Below are 16,479 nucleotides of genomic sequence, written 5' to 3'. Positions count from 1 at the left end.
ATTATTTAATTAGTGCTTGGTAGGGAATTTAATGTCAATAAAAATTCCACCTGTCCTACCAGTTTAACAGGGGAGAACTCCCCACTTGTGCTGCTGGTTAGGACGTAAGGGAATGCATTATTTTCTGTGACTATATAAATGTAGCCATGCACATCCGCATAGTTACTATCATATTGTGCAGGATGTTTTGTATTTTTTTCTTCGTGATTTTTTTGATTTGTGGCACCTTCAGGTGTGTATGCACTTCTATTTTGGGAGTAGCATTCATGTGCACTTTTGCCCCACCTGTCTAATAGGCGACTTTGATTAGGTGGTGCATAGATGTGCATGCTCCTCCTCTCATTGGTTGCTTGGTGCACACAGAGGTGACTAGCAGCAGCACACCATATGTGCAGGGTCTGCTCTCCTGGATACAGATGCAATAGCTAATCTCCAGGTGTGTCTTAGAAAGCGGAAACATACAGTGAAAGAAAATCTGTGTATTCTTCTCTCAGGCTGCAGCCATGTCTTCTTCCGCTCCTTCTCCCTCTCTGATGCTGGTGCACTTGAGCCAGGAAGGGTAGGAAGAGGGGGCTGGGTTTAGGCTTCATACTTTGTCGACACAGTGAGCATGGCCATTTTGTGGGCAGGAATCTCCTAGTTACCAATAGTATGAAATAAATACAGCGCCAGCCGTAGTACCAATAGTACTAGGGTAACACAGCAGAGTGGTGTTACCACTTCTGCACCTTGTTACTGTCTTTATTGGTCTAACATCATGTCATCTTATGCATTTATTCCAGGTACTCCACACTGTGCATGTCTAATGTTATATAACTGTTCATGTAATGCACCTGGTTCATCAGCAGGTGGCAGCAAAAACAGCAGTGCTATATTTAGATAGAATGGAACCTTCCATTCCATTCTAACTTCCCCCTCTGGAGAGAGATGGGCAAGTCCTACTTCCTGCAGGAAGGGTGGGGCAGAAGTTCTTGTTAGTCTAGCTTACCCCCAGCTAGGGGAAGGGTGTGCAGGGGCACGTCTCTGCTGGATGTGCCCACGCCAGCCAGAGCACCTTAAGCTCTGCTAGCCATGGAGGCCAAAGAGAGAAACAGATATAGCAGAGTGGAGTTTGCCTGCCAGTCCTAATGCTAAAGCCTGCTGGGACCAAGACAAAGCCTGTAAACAGTTTTGGAGAAACATTTATTCAAGTAAAGCCGCCATAGAACTTCATCTTAAGGTCTGGACTCAAGTTATTCTTTTATCCCTAAATTATTCCCCCTCTTTATTGCTTCAGAGCCAAAGCCTGGGGTCCAGCCGTATCCAGGTAGGAGCACCGTGACACACACAGAGACATTTTTGGCCGCACTATACCACTGGGCAATTCCTACACCTGGGACGCGCGCGTTATAGAGGGCCCTAGGGGGAGGCGCCCGATGCACCAGTAGTAGTTCACACAATAACACCAGCTAGATGGACCTCACTGGCTGCAGTACAAGGTGTTTTTGTGGCAGAAGCAATCTTACTGATTGCTTATACAGTTACAGAAGCAGTACACGTAATGTATACCACTGTTCACACATATAACATCAGGACAGCAATGTACAACATACAGCCTACAGTACAATTCTACAGCTTTACAAAGCCCCTGAAAGGCAAATCTGCCTAATTATAGTTCCCGCTCCCTATATTGCCAAAGAATTAGGCATTTGTGCCATTCAGGATCTTTGGAAAGCTGCATAGCAATAAATGTGGAGGTATGCTGGAGACCGGACGGGGCATGAGGCACACTCACTGCTGCCCTGACACTATACGTATTCACTCTTCATAATAAATAGGGGAGCAGTGTGTCCATACTACTGTATGTACCAAGTGCGGCCTCTGTTACAGTGGTTACTCAGCTTTCCCAGACTTGGATTTATTTAGTAATAAAACCACACACATTGCTGACCACAAGCTGCATACATTGTCCTGATACATTCCAGCATTGTGTGCGTTTTATATAACCAATATACCCTCCATCAAAGCCCAGCAGAGGCTGTTAACCCAGCTTTCCCAGGATGCAGAATGACAGACCTGCCTTGATATGTATTGATAAAGCCCTGTCACATTGCAGACTAACTAGTCTGATTGGCTAAGAGCCTGGAAAAGCTGGGTAAGAATCTCTGTGAAACTGCAATGGACAAATGCAATGACCGTTCCTCATTATTGTAGCATAGTTAGGCAGGATTGTCTTTCAGAGCCCCGGGAAAGCTGGGTAACATAGCACGTGGAGTTGTAATAAAGACTGCTAAATACAAACCGTACCTAAATAAATCACAGGATCCTGCCAGCATACCGAGCTGCATACAGAGGTCTGTCCCTCAGACAGATGATGCTTTTGCTGATGTCTATTACATCGCGTCTCTTGCAGCACATTATTATTATTATTTTTTATTATTAAAGCGCCATTCATTCCATGGCGCTGTACATATGATAAGCGGTGCACATACATAATACAGACAAGTGCACTAAGCATGAACAAGACGAGGAGAGAGAGAGAGAGGGCCCTGCCCGTGAGGGCTTACAAGGACACAGTAGGTGCGGGTGAAGTTGGTCATGACGGTATAGAGGCAGCAGGGTCACTGCTTGTAGGCTTGTCTGAAGAGGTGGGTTTTCAGGTTTCTTTTGAAGGATTCCACTGTAGGTGAGTCTGATATGTCGGGGTAGCGAGTTCCAGAGTATGGGGGATGCACAGGAGAAATCTTGGAGGCGATTGTGGGAAGAGGCGATAAGAGGAGAGGAGAGAAGGAGGTCTTGTGAGGATCGGAGAGTGCGTGTGGGGGTGTATCGGGAAAGTAGCTCAGATGTAGGGAGGGGACAGGTTGTGGACGGCCTTGTATGTATTTGTTAGTATTTTGAACTGAATGCGCTGGGCAATGGGGAGCCAGTGGTGGAAAGGGCTTGGATGTGCGGTCGGAAGGAAAGGGCAGAATCCAAGGTCATTCCAAGGCAGCGGACTTGGATGACCAGGGAGAGTGTGCAGCCATTGATCGCGATAGATAGGTCTGTTGGGTGGGGGGTTGAGCAAGATGGGGGAAAGATGATGAATTCTGTTTTATCCAAGTTAAGTTTTAGAAAGCGAGAAGAAAAGTAGGAGGATATGGAAGATAGACATTGTGGGATTCTGGATAGTAAGGTGGCGATGTCTGGACCAGAGAGGTAGATTTGTGTGTCGTCAGCATAAAAGTGATACTGAAAGCCATGGGACTCTATGAGCTGTCCCAGGCCGAAAATCTAGATAGAGAAGAGCAGGGGTCCTAGGACAAATTATCCGCCCCTTTTACAGACGGAGCTCTCCAAGTCTTCCTAGGGTTTCTATCGGTAATCCTCTTCCATTCTCTAAGGCCTCATGCACACAGCCGTTTCCATAATGCTGCCCGCAAACAGCGGGTCAGCAATACACAGGCACCGGCCGTGTGCCCCCGGGCATCACTTGAATGGGTCCGCAATCCGGAAGGTCAGGCACTGCACCCCATGGAAGCACTACGGAGTGCTTCCGTGGGGGCGGCCCACAGCACGGGCCTGACCGACATGAGGCCTAAGAGTTAGGGCTCTTGCACATGACCGCGCCATGTTTTGCGGTCCGAAAAACACAGATGCTGCCCGTGTGCTTGCAGAACGGGTCACCCTTAGTAGAAATGTCCTTTCCTTGTTCACAAAAAGGACAAGAATAGGACATGTTTAATATTTGTTGTGGCCCCACTGAACAGTGCAACGGATGCACGGAGTGCTGTCCGCATCTTTTGCGGCCCCATCAAAGTGAATCAGGTCCGCATCCGAGACACAAAAAATGCGTCTCGGGTGCAAAACCAAACAAAGTTTGTGTGCATGAGCCCTTAGGGGCAGTGCTGCGTTGAAGACTTTGCCGGTCTATGTGGCTTTCCTGAGCATCTGCCGTTCGGTACAGTGGGGGGGGGGGGTTACGGTGCATGGACGGAGCCACCAGAGAGATGGAGTGTAACTTCCGGTTGCATATGAACCGATGGCATGTTCAGCCAACAAACGGTGCCCTCCGCTTATGGAAGTAAGTAATGCAAATCATGTCAGTGCTGTGTTACTCTGCTACTGTATGCTTCCTGCCGTTTGGGATACGACTTCCAGTTCAGTATGATACTGCATTCACCCAGCAAATGGTGTCCTCTACTCACCCCCAGATAAGGCAGACATGGTCAGTGCACCCTTCAGGACTGTATTTACTCTGATGCCACCTAATGTTTGGCAGTGATAAGGCTTCCAATTCACCATGATGCTGCAAACACCCAGCAAACTGCACCCTCTACTTACCCCGGTACACAGACAGACACCGTCAATGCACTTATCCCAGCTGTGTGGTACCAGGCACGCGATGGCTGCTGTTCTCTGGGAGATGTCTCTGTTCTGGCTATGCTGTGGTCACCTCCAGAGTTCTCATACTGTGTATGTTTTCTTATTAGATGTCTGGCTCTCATGGAGACTCCGGGAAGAAGTACAGAACTACCTGTTCATCACATAGACTTTATTGTCTGCAAATTGAAACCAGGGAATGTTTTATCTTGATTTTAAGAAAGTTTAGCTCTGTGACTACAGCCTCCCAATCCTGAACAGGTCCAGCATTGCCTAACATTGTAAACTAAGCAGAGCTGAGCTGGGTTCAGGTCTAAATGGAAGATCCAAGCTTCCTTTCAGCAGGTGCTATCCTTAAAGGGATTCCCTTCTGAGACCATGGGGGCATATCCCACATCTGGGAGCTGCACCTACAGCCATGGCCAAAAGTTTTGAGAATTACATAAATATTGGAAATTGGAAAAGTTGCTGCTTAGGTTTTTATAATAGCAATTTGCATATACTCTAGAATGTTATGAAGCGTGTTCAGATGAATTGCATAGTCCTTCTTTGCCATGAAAATTAACTTAATCCCCAAAAAAACTTTCCACTGCATTTCATTGCTGTCATTAAAGTAATCGTCTTGTTAAATCGGGTAAGAATGTTGACGAGCACAAGGCTGGAGATCCTTATGTCAGGCTGATTGGGTTAAAATGGCAGACTTGACATGTTAAAAGGAGGGTGATGCTTGAAATCATTGTTCTTCCATTGTTAACCATGGTGACCTGCAAAGAAACTCGTGCAGCCATCAATGCATTGCATAAAAATGGCTTCACAGGCAAGGATATTGTGGCTACTAAGATTGCACCTCAATCAACAATTTATAGGATCATCAAGAACTTCAAGGAAAGAGGTTCAATTCTTGTTAAGAAGGCTTCAGGGCGTCCAAGAAAGTCCAGCAAGCACCAGGATCGTCTCCTAAAGAGGATTCAGCTGCGGGATCGGAGTGCCACCAGTGCAGAGCTTGCTCAGGAATGGCAGCAGGCAGGTGTGAGCGCATCTGCACGCACAGTGAGGCGAAGACTTTTGGAAGAAGGCCTGGTGTCAAGAAGGGCAGCAAAGAAGCCACTTCTCTCCAAAAAAAACATCAGGGACAGATTGATCTTCTGCAGAAAGTATGGTGAATGGACTGCTGAGGACTGGGGCAAAGTCATATTCTCCGATGAAGCCTCTTTCCGATTGTTTGGGGCATCTGGAAAAAGGCTTGTCCGGAGAAGAAAAGGTGAGCGCTACCATCAGTCCTGTGTCATGCCAACAGTAAAGCACCCTGAGACCATTCATGTGTGGGGTTGCTGCTCATCCAAGAAAGTAGGCTCACTCACAATTTTGCCCAAAAACACAGCCATGAATAAAGAATGGTACCAAAACATCCTCCAACAGCAACTTCTTCCAACAATCCAACAACAGTTTGGTGAAGAACAATGCATTTTCCAGCATGATGGAGCACCGTGCCATAAGGCAAAAGTGATAACTATCAAGGAACCGCCGCCTGCAGATCCAGGCGGGCCGCCGAAGCCAGAGTATGCACCCTGTAGAACTCGGTAAGGCGTGCAAGGAAGACCTGTGGGCGCCTTGCCCAAATGCATGGCCAAAGCCCAATGCCTCCGGCCCAGGAGGCACCGATCGCTCTGGTGAAATGAACGGTGACACCAAAGGCAGAATCCTGTCCTTGGTGCGGTAACCTCAGCAATAGCCAATCTGATAAAGCGGAGGAAAAACCACCCTGGAGTCCGTCAACCCTAAGTGCGGACCTCCTGGAAACCCAAGAGACCGAACGTCGACAAGAGTCGGAGATCTCCAAGTAAAAACGGCAAGGCCCAAACAACGTCCAAATCGCTGAAGTGTTAAAGCGAAAGGCAAACACCACCTTCAGAAGGAAGAAACGGGATGTAGAACAGCCCTGTCCTGGGAAAAGACAGAAGGTTCGGAACAAGAAGGGTCGCCATTCAGGCACCCGTCAGAGACACGACTGCTACGGAAACACAACCGTACAGGACAGAAGGGGTAGAGAGAACTTCTGTAACGGCTCCAAGGAAAAGATTGGAGCGCCGAGAGCTCAGCATGTAGTTCCCAGGGCAGTACCGGAGGACAGTACAGAGGAACCAAAGAACCACTCCGAGGAAGAAGGTCTTGACAGGCCCAGAGGGCCGGGGAACGCTGGAAGAGGAAGAACAGCTCCGACACTTGACACCTCAAGTAAAGGAGTCCCAGTCCCAGGTCTAGGCCGGACTGGAAAAAGACAGAATCATGGGGAGAGAAAGTCAGAGTGGGGAATGCACAGCTTCCCACAGAACCCCAGACAAAAAAAACCCTAAGTCTTACTACAGATCCTGGACGAAACACAGCCAGGAGCGGACATTAGCGAGCCCGCTGGAGTCGCCTGGCAAGCGGGCTAACACCCAATGTGATCAGGCGCAGACCAGTAACACGGGCAGAAGGGTCGACAAAACTGGTCCCGTCGGCCCCCGAGCAACGTTGTCCCGTATCCACCCGAGTGGGGGAGCAGAAGGACAGACGGAAAGGAACCAAAGGGTCCGCCCAGCATCCGCCAGATGCCAGGACAAGACAGGCTAAAGTCCATGCTGATGTAGCCACGTTCTACAGTCCCGGTGTGGGAGATCAAAGGACAATCTGGACCGAAAGGTAGTCCCCCCAAGTTACCGAGAAGGTAAGTCTACAGCAGGACCATTGTCTAGAACGGACAACGCAATCTGCACTCAGCGGGAGGACAGAACGCGGTAGACTCGGTAAATAGGCACACAGTTCATACGGCCAGTGTGAACAAGGGAGACAGTACGAGGCCAAAAGGAACACCGGAACCATGCACATGAACAACCATGCTCTCCCCAGAGGGGAGGACAGTGAAGGAACAGCCTCTGAAGCCTGGCGGGGCAGAAGCCACATCGGAGTGATCTGTACCGAGCGGGAGCCAAACAGAGCCGGCGAGATAAGGTAGTCGAGACAGAGGCCGGCATAACACCCTCCAACGGAAAGGAGGAGTGGGCAACAAGGAAGCCATAGGACAACTCAAAAGCAGAACCCCGCTACACTGAGACGCCCAGTTCACCGCCTCGCAGAAGGCGAATACCCTGAAGAACCCAAGGTGGAGGATCGAGCACCCAAGAGAAGTTGGGTGACCTTCCCGAGAAGAGCGGCCCGAACCTGGTAGCAGATCAGACTGAAGCGTAGAGGCGCCAAGAGGAAGGACTCATACCACACTGCATCCGAAGAGGAGGAAATTGCAGTAGGCAAGGGAACCGCAGTCCTGCCAGAGCCAACGAAGAATTCGAGGGGCGCTGCAGACAACAGCACTCTCGACCATGTGACCACTAGCGCAGGGAAGCAATGCTGCGGAAGGACGAATGGGCACGCATCTAGGAACCACGAACACTCCCTGGGATGGAGGGCCAACTAAATGAATGAGTACCACCCAGCTCGGTGCAGCAGAGACCCGTCCGGGTCAGGTGGACAGAATGAACTCCTTAGAGACGAGTGCAAGGCTTGCGGCAAGCATCGTATCCCAAGAAAACAAAAGTATGTCGCAGGAAGCAGGTGAGGCATACGTACGAGCAGCCCCGTAAGCAGTGAGAAGGCCAACCCACCTACAGGAGGAGAAGGCATACACGGCCCAAACAACGCACAAGAACGTCCGCTCACTGCAAAAAGGTTACTCAGCGAAAAGGGCCAGCCACAGAGTTCCACAGCATGTACGGAATTGCAAAGTGCAACCTGAAAGGGAGTTATGCACAAGCCTAGTATGGCATGCGATGGAACGCAAGCAGTCCGCCCCGAAAGGGGGGAAATGTACCTGGCAAACTGTAGTCGGCAAGAGTGCAAAGGCCCGTCCCAAAAGGGAGTGATGCCTAAGGCCGTACCTACTTCAGAGAAGCAGGACATACCATATAATCCAGCAGGAACGCAGGAGGTCCACCTAGTGAAAGGGGAACATGCACAGGGTTATCCTAGCATTAAGTGAGTGTGCAATAATACACCAAACACTGAACTTTGAGAGAGTGCAACCACTCTGCCAATGAAGGGGGACATGTACAAGTCCAGCACAGCACATAAAAGGACAGCTGTGAATCTCATGAGCGTGCCAAATTCTGCCCATGGAATGAGGGGTGGTCACGCACAAGGCCAGCACCGTATCCAATGGGAGTGCAAGCGTTCCACCCATGTTAGAGGGCCATGCTCATGGCCAGCAACGTATCCGGTGAGAGTGTAGCATGCCGCCCAGAAAAGGGGGGGGGGTAATGCACATGGCCAGCATCTCATCCAGGGAGAGTGCGAGCACCCCGCCATGTATGGGAGTCATACACATGGCCAGCAACGTACTGGCGAGAGACAAACACAGTCAGTGAGAATGTGTGTATGTTGCCTGAGGAAAGGAGGCATGCCCATGGCTGGCAGCGAATCCAGCGAGAGTGAGTACACCGCCCACGGAAGAGGGGTCATGCATATGGTCGACAGCGGATCCAGCGAGAGTGCAAGCACCCTGCCATGTAAGGGGTTCATGCACATGGCCAGCAATGTACCTGCGAGAAAACAACCACAGACAGAGGGAGTGTATGTATGCTGCCTGAGGGAAGGAGGCATACCCAAGGCCGGCAGCGAATCCAATGAGAGTGCAGCATACCGCCTATGGAAGGGGGTCATGCCGATGGCCGGCAGCGAAACCAGTGAGAGTGCAGCATAGTTACATAGTACATAAGTACATCATAGTACATCAGAGAGAGTGCAGCATTCCGCCTAAGGAAGGGGGTCGTGCACATGGCCAGTACCGTATCCGGTGAGAGTGCAGTATTCCGCCTAAAAAAGGGGGTCATGCACATGATCGGCAACAGATCCAGTGAGAGTGTAGCGTTCCGCCTAGAGAAGGGGGTCAGGCACATGGCCGGCAGTGAATCCAGTGAGAGTGCAGCGTTCCGCCTAGAGAAGGGGGTCACGCACATGTCCGACAGCGAATCCAGTGAGTGCTGCGTTCCGCCCATGAAAGGGGTTCACGCACATGGCCGGCAGCGAATCCAGTGAGAGTGCAGCGTTCCGCCTATGGAAGGGGGTCACGCACATGGCCGGCAGCGAATCCAGTGAGAGTGTAGCGTTCCGCCTATGGAAGGGGGTCGTGCACATGGCCAGCATTGTATCCGGTGAAGGTGCAGTATTCCGCCTAAGAAGGGGGTTATGCACATGGCCAGCCGGCAGCCAAGGAGAGTGCAGTATCCCGCCTAGGAGGGGGGGGGAAGGGGGTGCACATGGCAGGCACCATAACTGGAGAGGGTGATGAATGCTGCTTACGGAAGGGCCGCATGCACTTGGCCAGCGCCGTATCCTGGAAGAGGGCAAGAAACCGCCTAAGGCTGGGTTCACACTTGAGCGTTTTACAGCGCGTTCAAACGCGCTGTAAAACGCTCAACACATGAAAACCAATGCTTCCCTATGGCCCTGGTTCTCACTTGAGCGTTTTACAGCGCTGAAAAACGCGCTGTAAAACGCCCTACGCTCAAACAAGTACTTGAGCTTCTTTGGGGCGTTTTGACGCGCGTTTGTGGCCATAGGACATTGCAGTCAATCACACAAACGCGCGTCAAACGCGCGTTTACTATTGCAAAAAACGCTCGTCAAAAACGCGCGTTAAACGCGCATATCAAAGACGCTCAGGTCTGAACCCAGCCTAAAAGGGGAAATGCCCTAGCAGCGACGCAGGCTGGGAGCGCAACACCATGCCGCCTGTGGAAAGAGGGCATGCAGACAGGCAGCATTACGGAGATGAGGCATTCTGCAGCTAGCGGTGGGTGCCACTAGCTGCAGGTCCTATGGGGGCCAGAAAAGGGGGGGGGGGGAGGCAGGGAGCAGATTGCCGCTCTGCAGCACCCCAGGGGCCAGCCTAGATCCAGCAGGAAGAGGCACAGTATGGGGGTCAGGCACGCAGGAGACCGGGGGGGGGGCATTGGGCTGGAGAAGCCAATCTCTCACCATCAGCCGTCTTCACCCTCGGTCCGTTCCAGCAGGGTCGCCCCTTCAGCTACTGGCACCGGAGTGTCTTGCCTCCTTGGACACTAAGCAAAAACTGGCAGTCTCTCTCTCCAGGCTGAGGGTATAGCTGTGGAGGAGGGGCTTAACAGTTTTCACTTAGTGTCACGCCTCCTAGGGAGATGAGCTATACCAAGGTCTTCTGTGTTCCCCAAGGAAATTGAGCGAGAAAGAAGGGCCAACACTGCAAATACTGACTCTTTGCATAAATGTCATGTAATTGTCGATAAAAGCCTTTGAAACGTATGAAGTGCGTGTAATTATATTTCACTACATCACAGAAACAACTGAAACAAAGATCTAAAAGCAGTTTAGCAGCAAACTTTGTGAAAACTAATATTTGTGTCATTCTCAAAACTTTTGGCCACGACTGTACACGGAGAATGGAGCTGGGAAGGTGGTGGCTGGGTCTGGCCACCACTAAGCACTCTCCCCATAGTACTGAATGGGAGCATTTGCGCGGCTACCGCTCCCATTTATTTCTACGAGGCCGACGTAAATAGCTGAGCCAGCGCTTGGCTATTTTTGTGGGCCCCATAGAAATGAATGGAGTGCGGCTGTGCATGTGCAGTGCGCCCTTCACAACTTTCAGGCCACTGTTCTCAGTGTAGGTGCGGGTCCCAGAGGTGCACCCATTTTCTGAGATGGGAAAACCCCTTAATAAATTAATATCGTCTTTGCAGTTCTATTGTGATATCAAGACAATATATATCACAAAGACAATCTGCATAATTTATTGAAGATACCGTAGAAGCAGACAAAAATGTGCAGAACAATGTGAGAGATTGTTCCATCTCCCAAAAACCAAGGAGACAATGGCGGCAATTTATCAAACTGGTGTAAAGTGGAACTGGCGGAATCAGAGTCCACCTTTTTATTTTCCAAAGGAGCTGTGAAAAATGAAAGGTGGAATCTGATTGGTTGCTATGGGCAACTAAGCCAGTTCTACTTTACACCAGTTTGATAAATCTCCCCCAGTGTTTCCTGGTAATCCAGTACTGGATGAATAACTGCAGCATCTAAGGGATTAATCCACCGGCATCAGAATTTTCACCGATGCCGGCAGTTACAGCCAGTCCCCATCCCTGACCATGTCGGCCAGATCTCTACGCTGTACATGTGCAGCACAGGTCCAGAAGGGATTAAGGACTGGTCTATTTTGGCCCCATTAACCTTTATTAAATTTTTGGGGCAAGACTAGTTCAATTAAAACAAAAATAAAATAAAAAAGGAAACTTCTATGAACTTTTTTTTTTTTTTTTTTGCATCGTACTGTACAAATAAGTTAAGCGGTCAGTATACTGACTGTATATCAGTAAAAAAAGTCCTATTCATGTAACCCATCAGCACCCCGAAATCACATAGCACTCCGTTCCTTTGTCAAACGCCTTAGATGCAGAGGTTGTCATTTACCATCTAAGGTTTAAACTAGGGGTGGGCGGTATGCGATATAAATTTGGGCCACGATATGGATTTTCGCCATATCGCCGGACCGCGATATGATCGCGCTCTCTGCGCGCACCATTTTCTCCTGAGCCGGCTGGCACAGTGGAGAAGGAGGGAGTCCCTCCCTCCCCACTGTGCGCGGCTGCCGCTGAACACCAATGAGGACAGATTAGGAGGAGGAGGGGAGGGACTGTGGCCACTGCGCCACCAATGAATGTGTCGCCCATTTCCCACAGGGTCCCCCTCCCCCCCCCCCATCATTGGTGGCAGTGGGCAGTTCCGATCGGAGTCCCAGCAGTGTAATGCTGGGGCTCCAATCGGTTACCATGGCAGCCAGGACGCTACTGAAGTCCCGGCTGCGATGGTATGTTAGTAAGCAGCATTATACTCACGTGCGCCATGGCCGCCGGTCGCTCCTTCTTCTGTCTGTGCGGCGGATTGCTAATGCCTATAGAATTAGCAATGCGTCGCACAGACCTATGAGAAGAAGGAGCGACCGGCGGCCACGGCGCACGTGAGTATAATGCTGCTCAATAACATACCATCGCAGCCAGGACTTCAGTAGCGTCCTGGCTGCCATGGTAACCGATCGGAGCCCCAGCATTACACTGCTGGGACTCCGATCGGAACTGCCCACTGCCACCAATGATGGGGGGGGGGGGGGGGGAGGGGTACCCTGTGGCCACTGCCACCAATGATTAATACTGGGGAGGGAGGGGGGTGGGTTTGAGTTACCAGAGGGGGCAGATCAGAGGCTGGGGGGGGGGGGGGCACATGAGAGGCTGGGGGGGCACATGAGAGGCTGGCTGCTGTTGTGTGCACAAAGCACAGGACAGCAGGGAGAGTGTAAAGTCCTATTCACCCTAATAGAGCTCTATTAGGGTGAATATGACAAGGGTTCTAGCCCTTATGGAGGCTAATAGTTATTAAATAAAAAGTAAAAAAAAAAAAAGTTTAAACCCCCCCCCCCCCAATATAGAAAACAATATATCGCAATATATATCGCATATGCTTAAAATTATATCGCAATATAGATTTTAGGCCATATCGCCCACCCCTAGTTTAAACTGCTGGAACCAGAGCCGCCTTCAACCATGGCAGTGTGTTCCAGCTGCAGCCCCTCGTCCCTAGTGTACCCACAAGATCGTAGCGGCCACTCAGCATTAGGTGCCCACCAGCAATGGTTCTCTCTTCATCGGTAGTAAAAAGTCTATTCCCAATGCTTTCGCAGTCTATGTTCAACACAACTGGGGACATTGCTCCCAACATATACACTAGACCAGTGATAATTAACCTCTGGCACTCCAGCTGTGGTGAAACTACGACTCCCAGCATGCTCCATTAATTTCTGTGAAGTTCTGAGAACAGCCAAGCAAGTGTGCATCTTGGGAGTTGTAGTTGTACCACAGCTGGAGTGCCGGAGGTTAGCCATCACAGTTCTAGACGTTCCCATAGAGCTCTATAGACTGTCATATGTACAGCGCTATGGAATGAATGGCGCTTTAATAATAAATAATAATAGACGGATGCCGTAAAAGTGGGAATCACACTGTATGCCTTTCCTGGGAAATTAAAAGGGATTTACTCCAGAGACAGAATAAGGAAAATTTGTTGCTTTCTGTGTTAAACCGATTGGTTTTATTTACATAACTTATGTTCTGATTGAAAAAGTCAAGAATACAAAATCCAGATCTTCAGCTTCCTCCGACCCCTTCCAAGTGCTTGTTGGTTTCCACCATCGCGGGCTCAGTTTAAGGTTGTTTCAGAATAACCAGTTAAAAAAAAAAAACCATTAAGGACTAGTTAAAACCTAATCTTTCTATTTTGGCTTGTAGAGACTTGAAGTTTCCAACGGCCGCCTGTACCGCTAGCGTGGGTTCCATCGAATGGAGCTCGACTAGATAGAGCGAGATGGCGTCCAGGCACACCATGTTAAACAGCCGCCTACAGGGAAGAAATACCTTGATCAGGCTCAAAAATATCAAATGAATGGGACAGGAAACCTAGAAATGCATGCATAGGTCTTAGACCAGTTGAAGGCCGGCCCCCCATTAATGTACCTTTCATGCCTCTGGACTTGGTTGGGGTCCTGTGCAAATCCAGACAGCAGCACGTGTATACATTCCAGCAGGTGCAGAGGTTTCTTCACTCTGGTCCAAAATGGATCCTGCAAGTGGAGCGCAATTACTACATCACAAAGGTAACGGACACGTACGGCTTAGCTTGGAGCTACTTTGCAGAAAATACTAATGAACAGCCCAAAAACCATTAAAAAAAAAACAAAGTTTACCAGCCTCTTACCCTTTCTTTAAACAGGTGATCGTATACTTCAAGCAACTTAGGAACCGACACGTCGATCTCTTGCATGGTCTGGGACACAAATCCTATGTTCCAGTTCAGGTTGCAGACTTGTTTTTCCAGATGCTTCACTAAAAACTCTAAAAAGTTAAAAAAAAAAAAAAAAAAAAAAAAAAAGGGAATGAAACATAATACTTAAATGTCTAACGGCCAATTACTAATAATTCTGCCATGTTCCAAGCTGCACACCAAGGTTTGCTGGATCCACCTCTGCTGTGGCATCCATGTGGGCGACCTGGCTGTTCTGGGCTCGACTAAAATGCAAATTCAGAGGCAGCAGATCTGGGACTGAAAAACGAGATTTTTGTATAACTTACCAGTACAATCTCTTTCTCGCTCTTTCCTTGGGGGACACAGAAGACCTTGGGTATAGCTCATCTCCCTAGGAGGCGTGACACTAAGTGAAGACTGTTAAGCCCCTCCTCCACAGCTATACCCTCAGCCTGGAGAGAGAGACTGCCAGTTGCGTGTCCAAGTAGTGAGAAAAGGCAAAGTCCAAAAAATTGGAACCAACAAGCCAACTACCCTAAGGGTAAAACAAACTCGGAAACAGTCAGAGAAGAACAAAGAATGGGTGGGTGCTGTGTCCCCCAAGGAAAGAGCGAGAAAGAGATTTTACTGGTAAGTTATACAAAAATCTCGTTTTCTCGCCCAATTTCCTTGGGGGACACAGAAGACCTTGGGACGTTCAAAAGCAGTCCAAAGGGGGAGGGACCACAGCACCAAGGCGAAGCACCCGAAGGCATCAAAAAAACCCGCCGCCTGCAGACCAGGCGGCCCAAGGCAGCATACGCCGAAGCCCGCGTATGCACCCTGTAGAACTCGGTAAGGTGTGCAAGGAAGACCAGTGACCGCCTTGCACAAATGGATGGCCGAAGCCTAAAGCCTCCGGCCCAGGAAAAAACAGACGGCCCTGGCCAAATGAATGGTGACACCAAAAGCAGGACCCTGCCCTTGGTGCGGCAACCACAACAAGAGCCACTCTGAGAAAGCGGAAGAAAGCCACCCTGGAGGCCGTCAACCCTTTGCTCGGACCTCCTGGAAACATAAGAGACCGAACTCGACAAGAGTCGGAGATCTCCAAGTAAAAACTGCAAGGCCCAAACAACGTCCAAATCGGTGAAGTGTCCGTTCCCGGGGGGGGGGGGGGGGGGGAAGGGGAGGACGACTGCCTCAATGAAATGAAGGACAAATACCACCTTCAGAAGGAAGGAAGAGACGGAATGGAGAACAATCCTGTCCTGGGGGAAGACAGAAGGCTCGGAACAAGAAGGGCCGCCACTCAGGCACCCGTCAGAGACACGATGGCTACAGAAAACCCAACCGTACAGGACAGAAGGAGTAGAGAGAACTTCTGTAACGGCTCCAAGGAAAAATTGGAGCGCCAAGAGCCCAGTATGTAGTTCCCAGGACGGTACCGGAGGGCAGTACAAAGGAACCCAAGAGCCGCTCCATGGAAGAAGTTCCTGACAGGCCCAGAGGGACGGGGAACGCTGAAAGAGGAAGGACAGGAATGACACTTGATACTTCAAGCAACAGAGTCCCAGCCCCAGGTCCAGGCCGGACTGGAGAAAGACAGAACCATGGAGAAAGGCAGAGTGAGGGAACGCCCAGCTTCCCACAGAACCCCAGGTAAAGCCCTAAGTCCTACCACAGATCCTGGACGAAAACTCGGCTAGAAGCGAACACTAGCGAGCCCACTAGAGTCGCCTGGGCAAGCGGGTGAAAACCCAATGATCAGGCGCGGACCAGTAACACGGGTAGAACAGTCGGTAGAACTGGTCCCGTCGGCCCCCGAGCAAGGTTGTCCCGTATCCCCCCAGAGTGGGGAAGCAGAAGGACAAACGGACAGGAACCGAAGGGTCTGCCCAGCAACCGCCAGGACAAGACAGGCTAAAGCCGAAGCCAATGTAGCCACCACAGGAAGACAGACTACAGTTCCGGTGTGGGAGATCAAAAGACAATCCTGACCAAATGGTAGTCCTCCCAAGTTACCGAGAAGGTGAATCCAAAGCCGAAACATTGCCTAGAATGGAAAAAACGCAATCTGCACCCAGCGGGAGGACAGAAAGCGGTAGACCCGGTAACTAGGCACACAGCTAGTACAGCCAGTGTGGACAAGGGAGACTGAAAAGGAACACCATAACCATCCAAATGAACAAACATGCTCTCCCCAGAGGGAAGGGCAGTGAAGGAACAGCCTCTGAAGCGTGGCCGGAACAGACGCCACATCGGAATGATCTGTACCGAGTGGGAGTCAAA

At 50.2% G+C, this 16,479-nt stretch overlaps 1 protein-coding gene across 3 annotated transcripts in view; it reads right to left on the bottom strand.

Annotated features, from left to right (window-relative positions):
* Positions 1-13,480: 13,480 nt before the first annotated feature.
* NUP155 (nucleoporin 155) overlaps positions 13,481-16,479 on the bottom strand; it is a 71,854-nt gene continuing 68,855 nt past the window's right edge. For all 3 annotated transcript variants that reach the window (XM_040420957.1, XM_040420958.1, XM_040420959.1), the window contains exons 33-35: positions 14,161-14,297; positions 13,920-14,026; positions 13,481-13,803 (exon numbers count right to left, since the gene is read on the bottom strand). In XM_040420957.1, the coding sequence (XP_040276891.1) occupies positions 13,659-13,803; positions 13,920-14,026; positions 14,161-14,297 (389 nt within the window). In that variant the 3' untranslated portion in view covers positions 13,481-13,658. The remainder of the gene's footprint in view (positions 13,804-13,919; positions 14,027-14,160; positions 14,298-16,479) is intronic.

This window comes from Bufo bufo, chromosome 2, assembly GCF_905171765.1.
Source record: "Bufo bufo chromosome 2, aBufBuf1.1, whole genome shotgun sequence".
NCBI classification, from domain to species: domain Eukaryota; kingdom Metazoa; phylum Chordata; class Amphibia; order Anura; family Bufonidae; genus Bufo; species Bufo bufo.
Note: the sequence above shows the minus strand (reverse complement) of the source record. Positions and strands in the feature narration are given on the sequence as shown.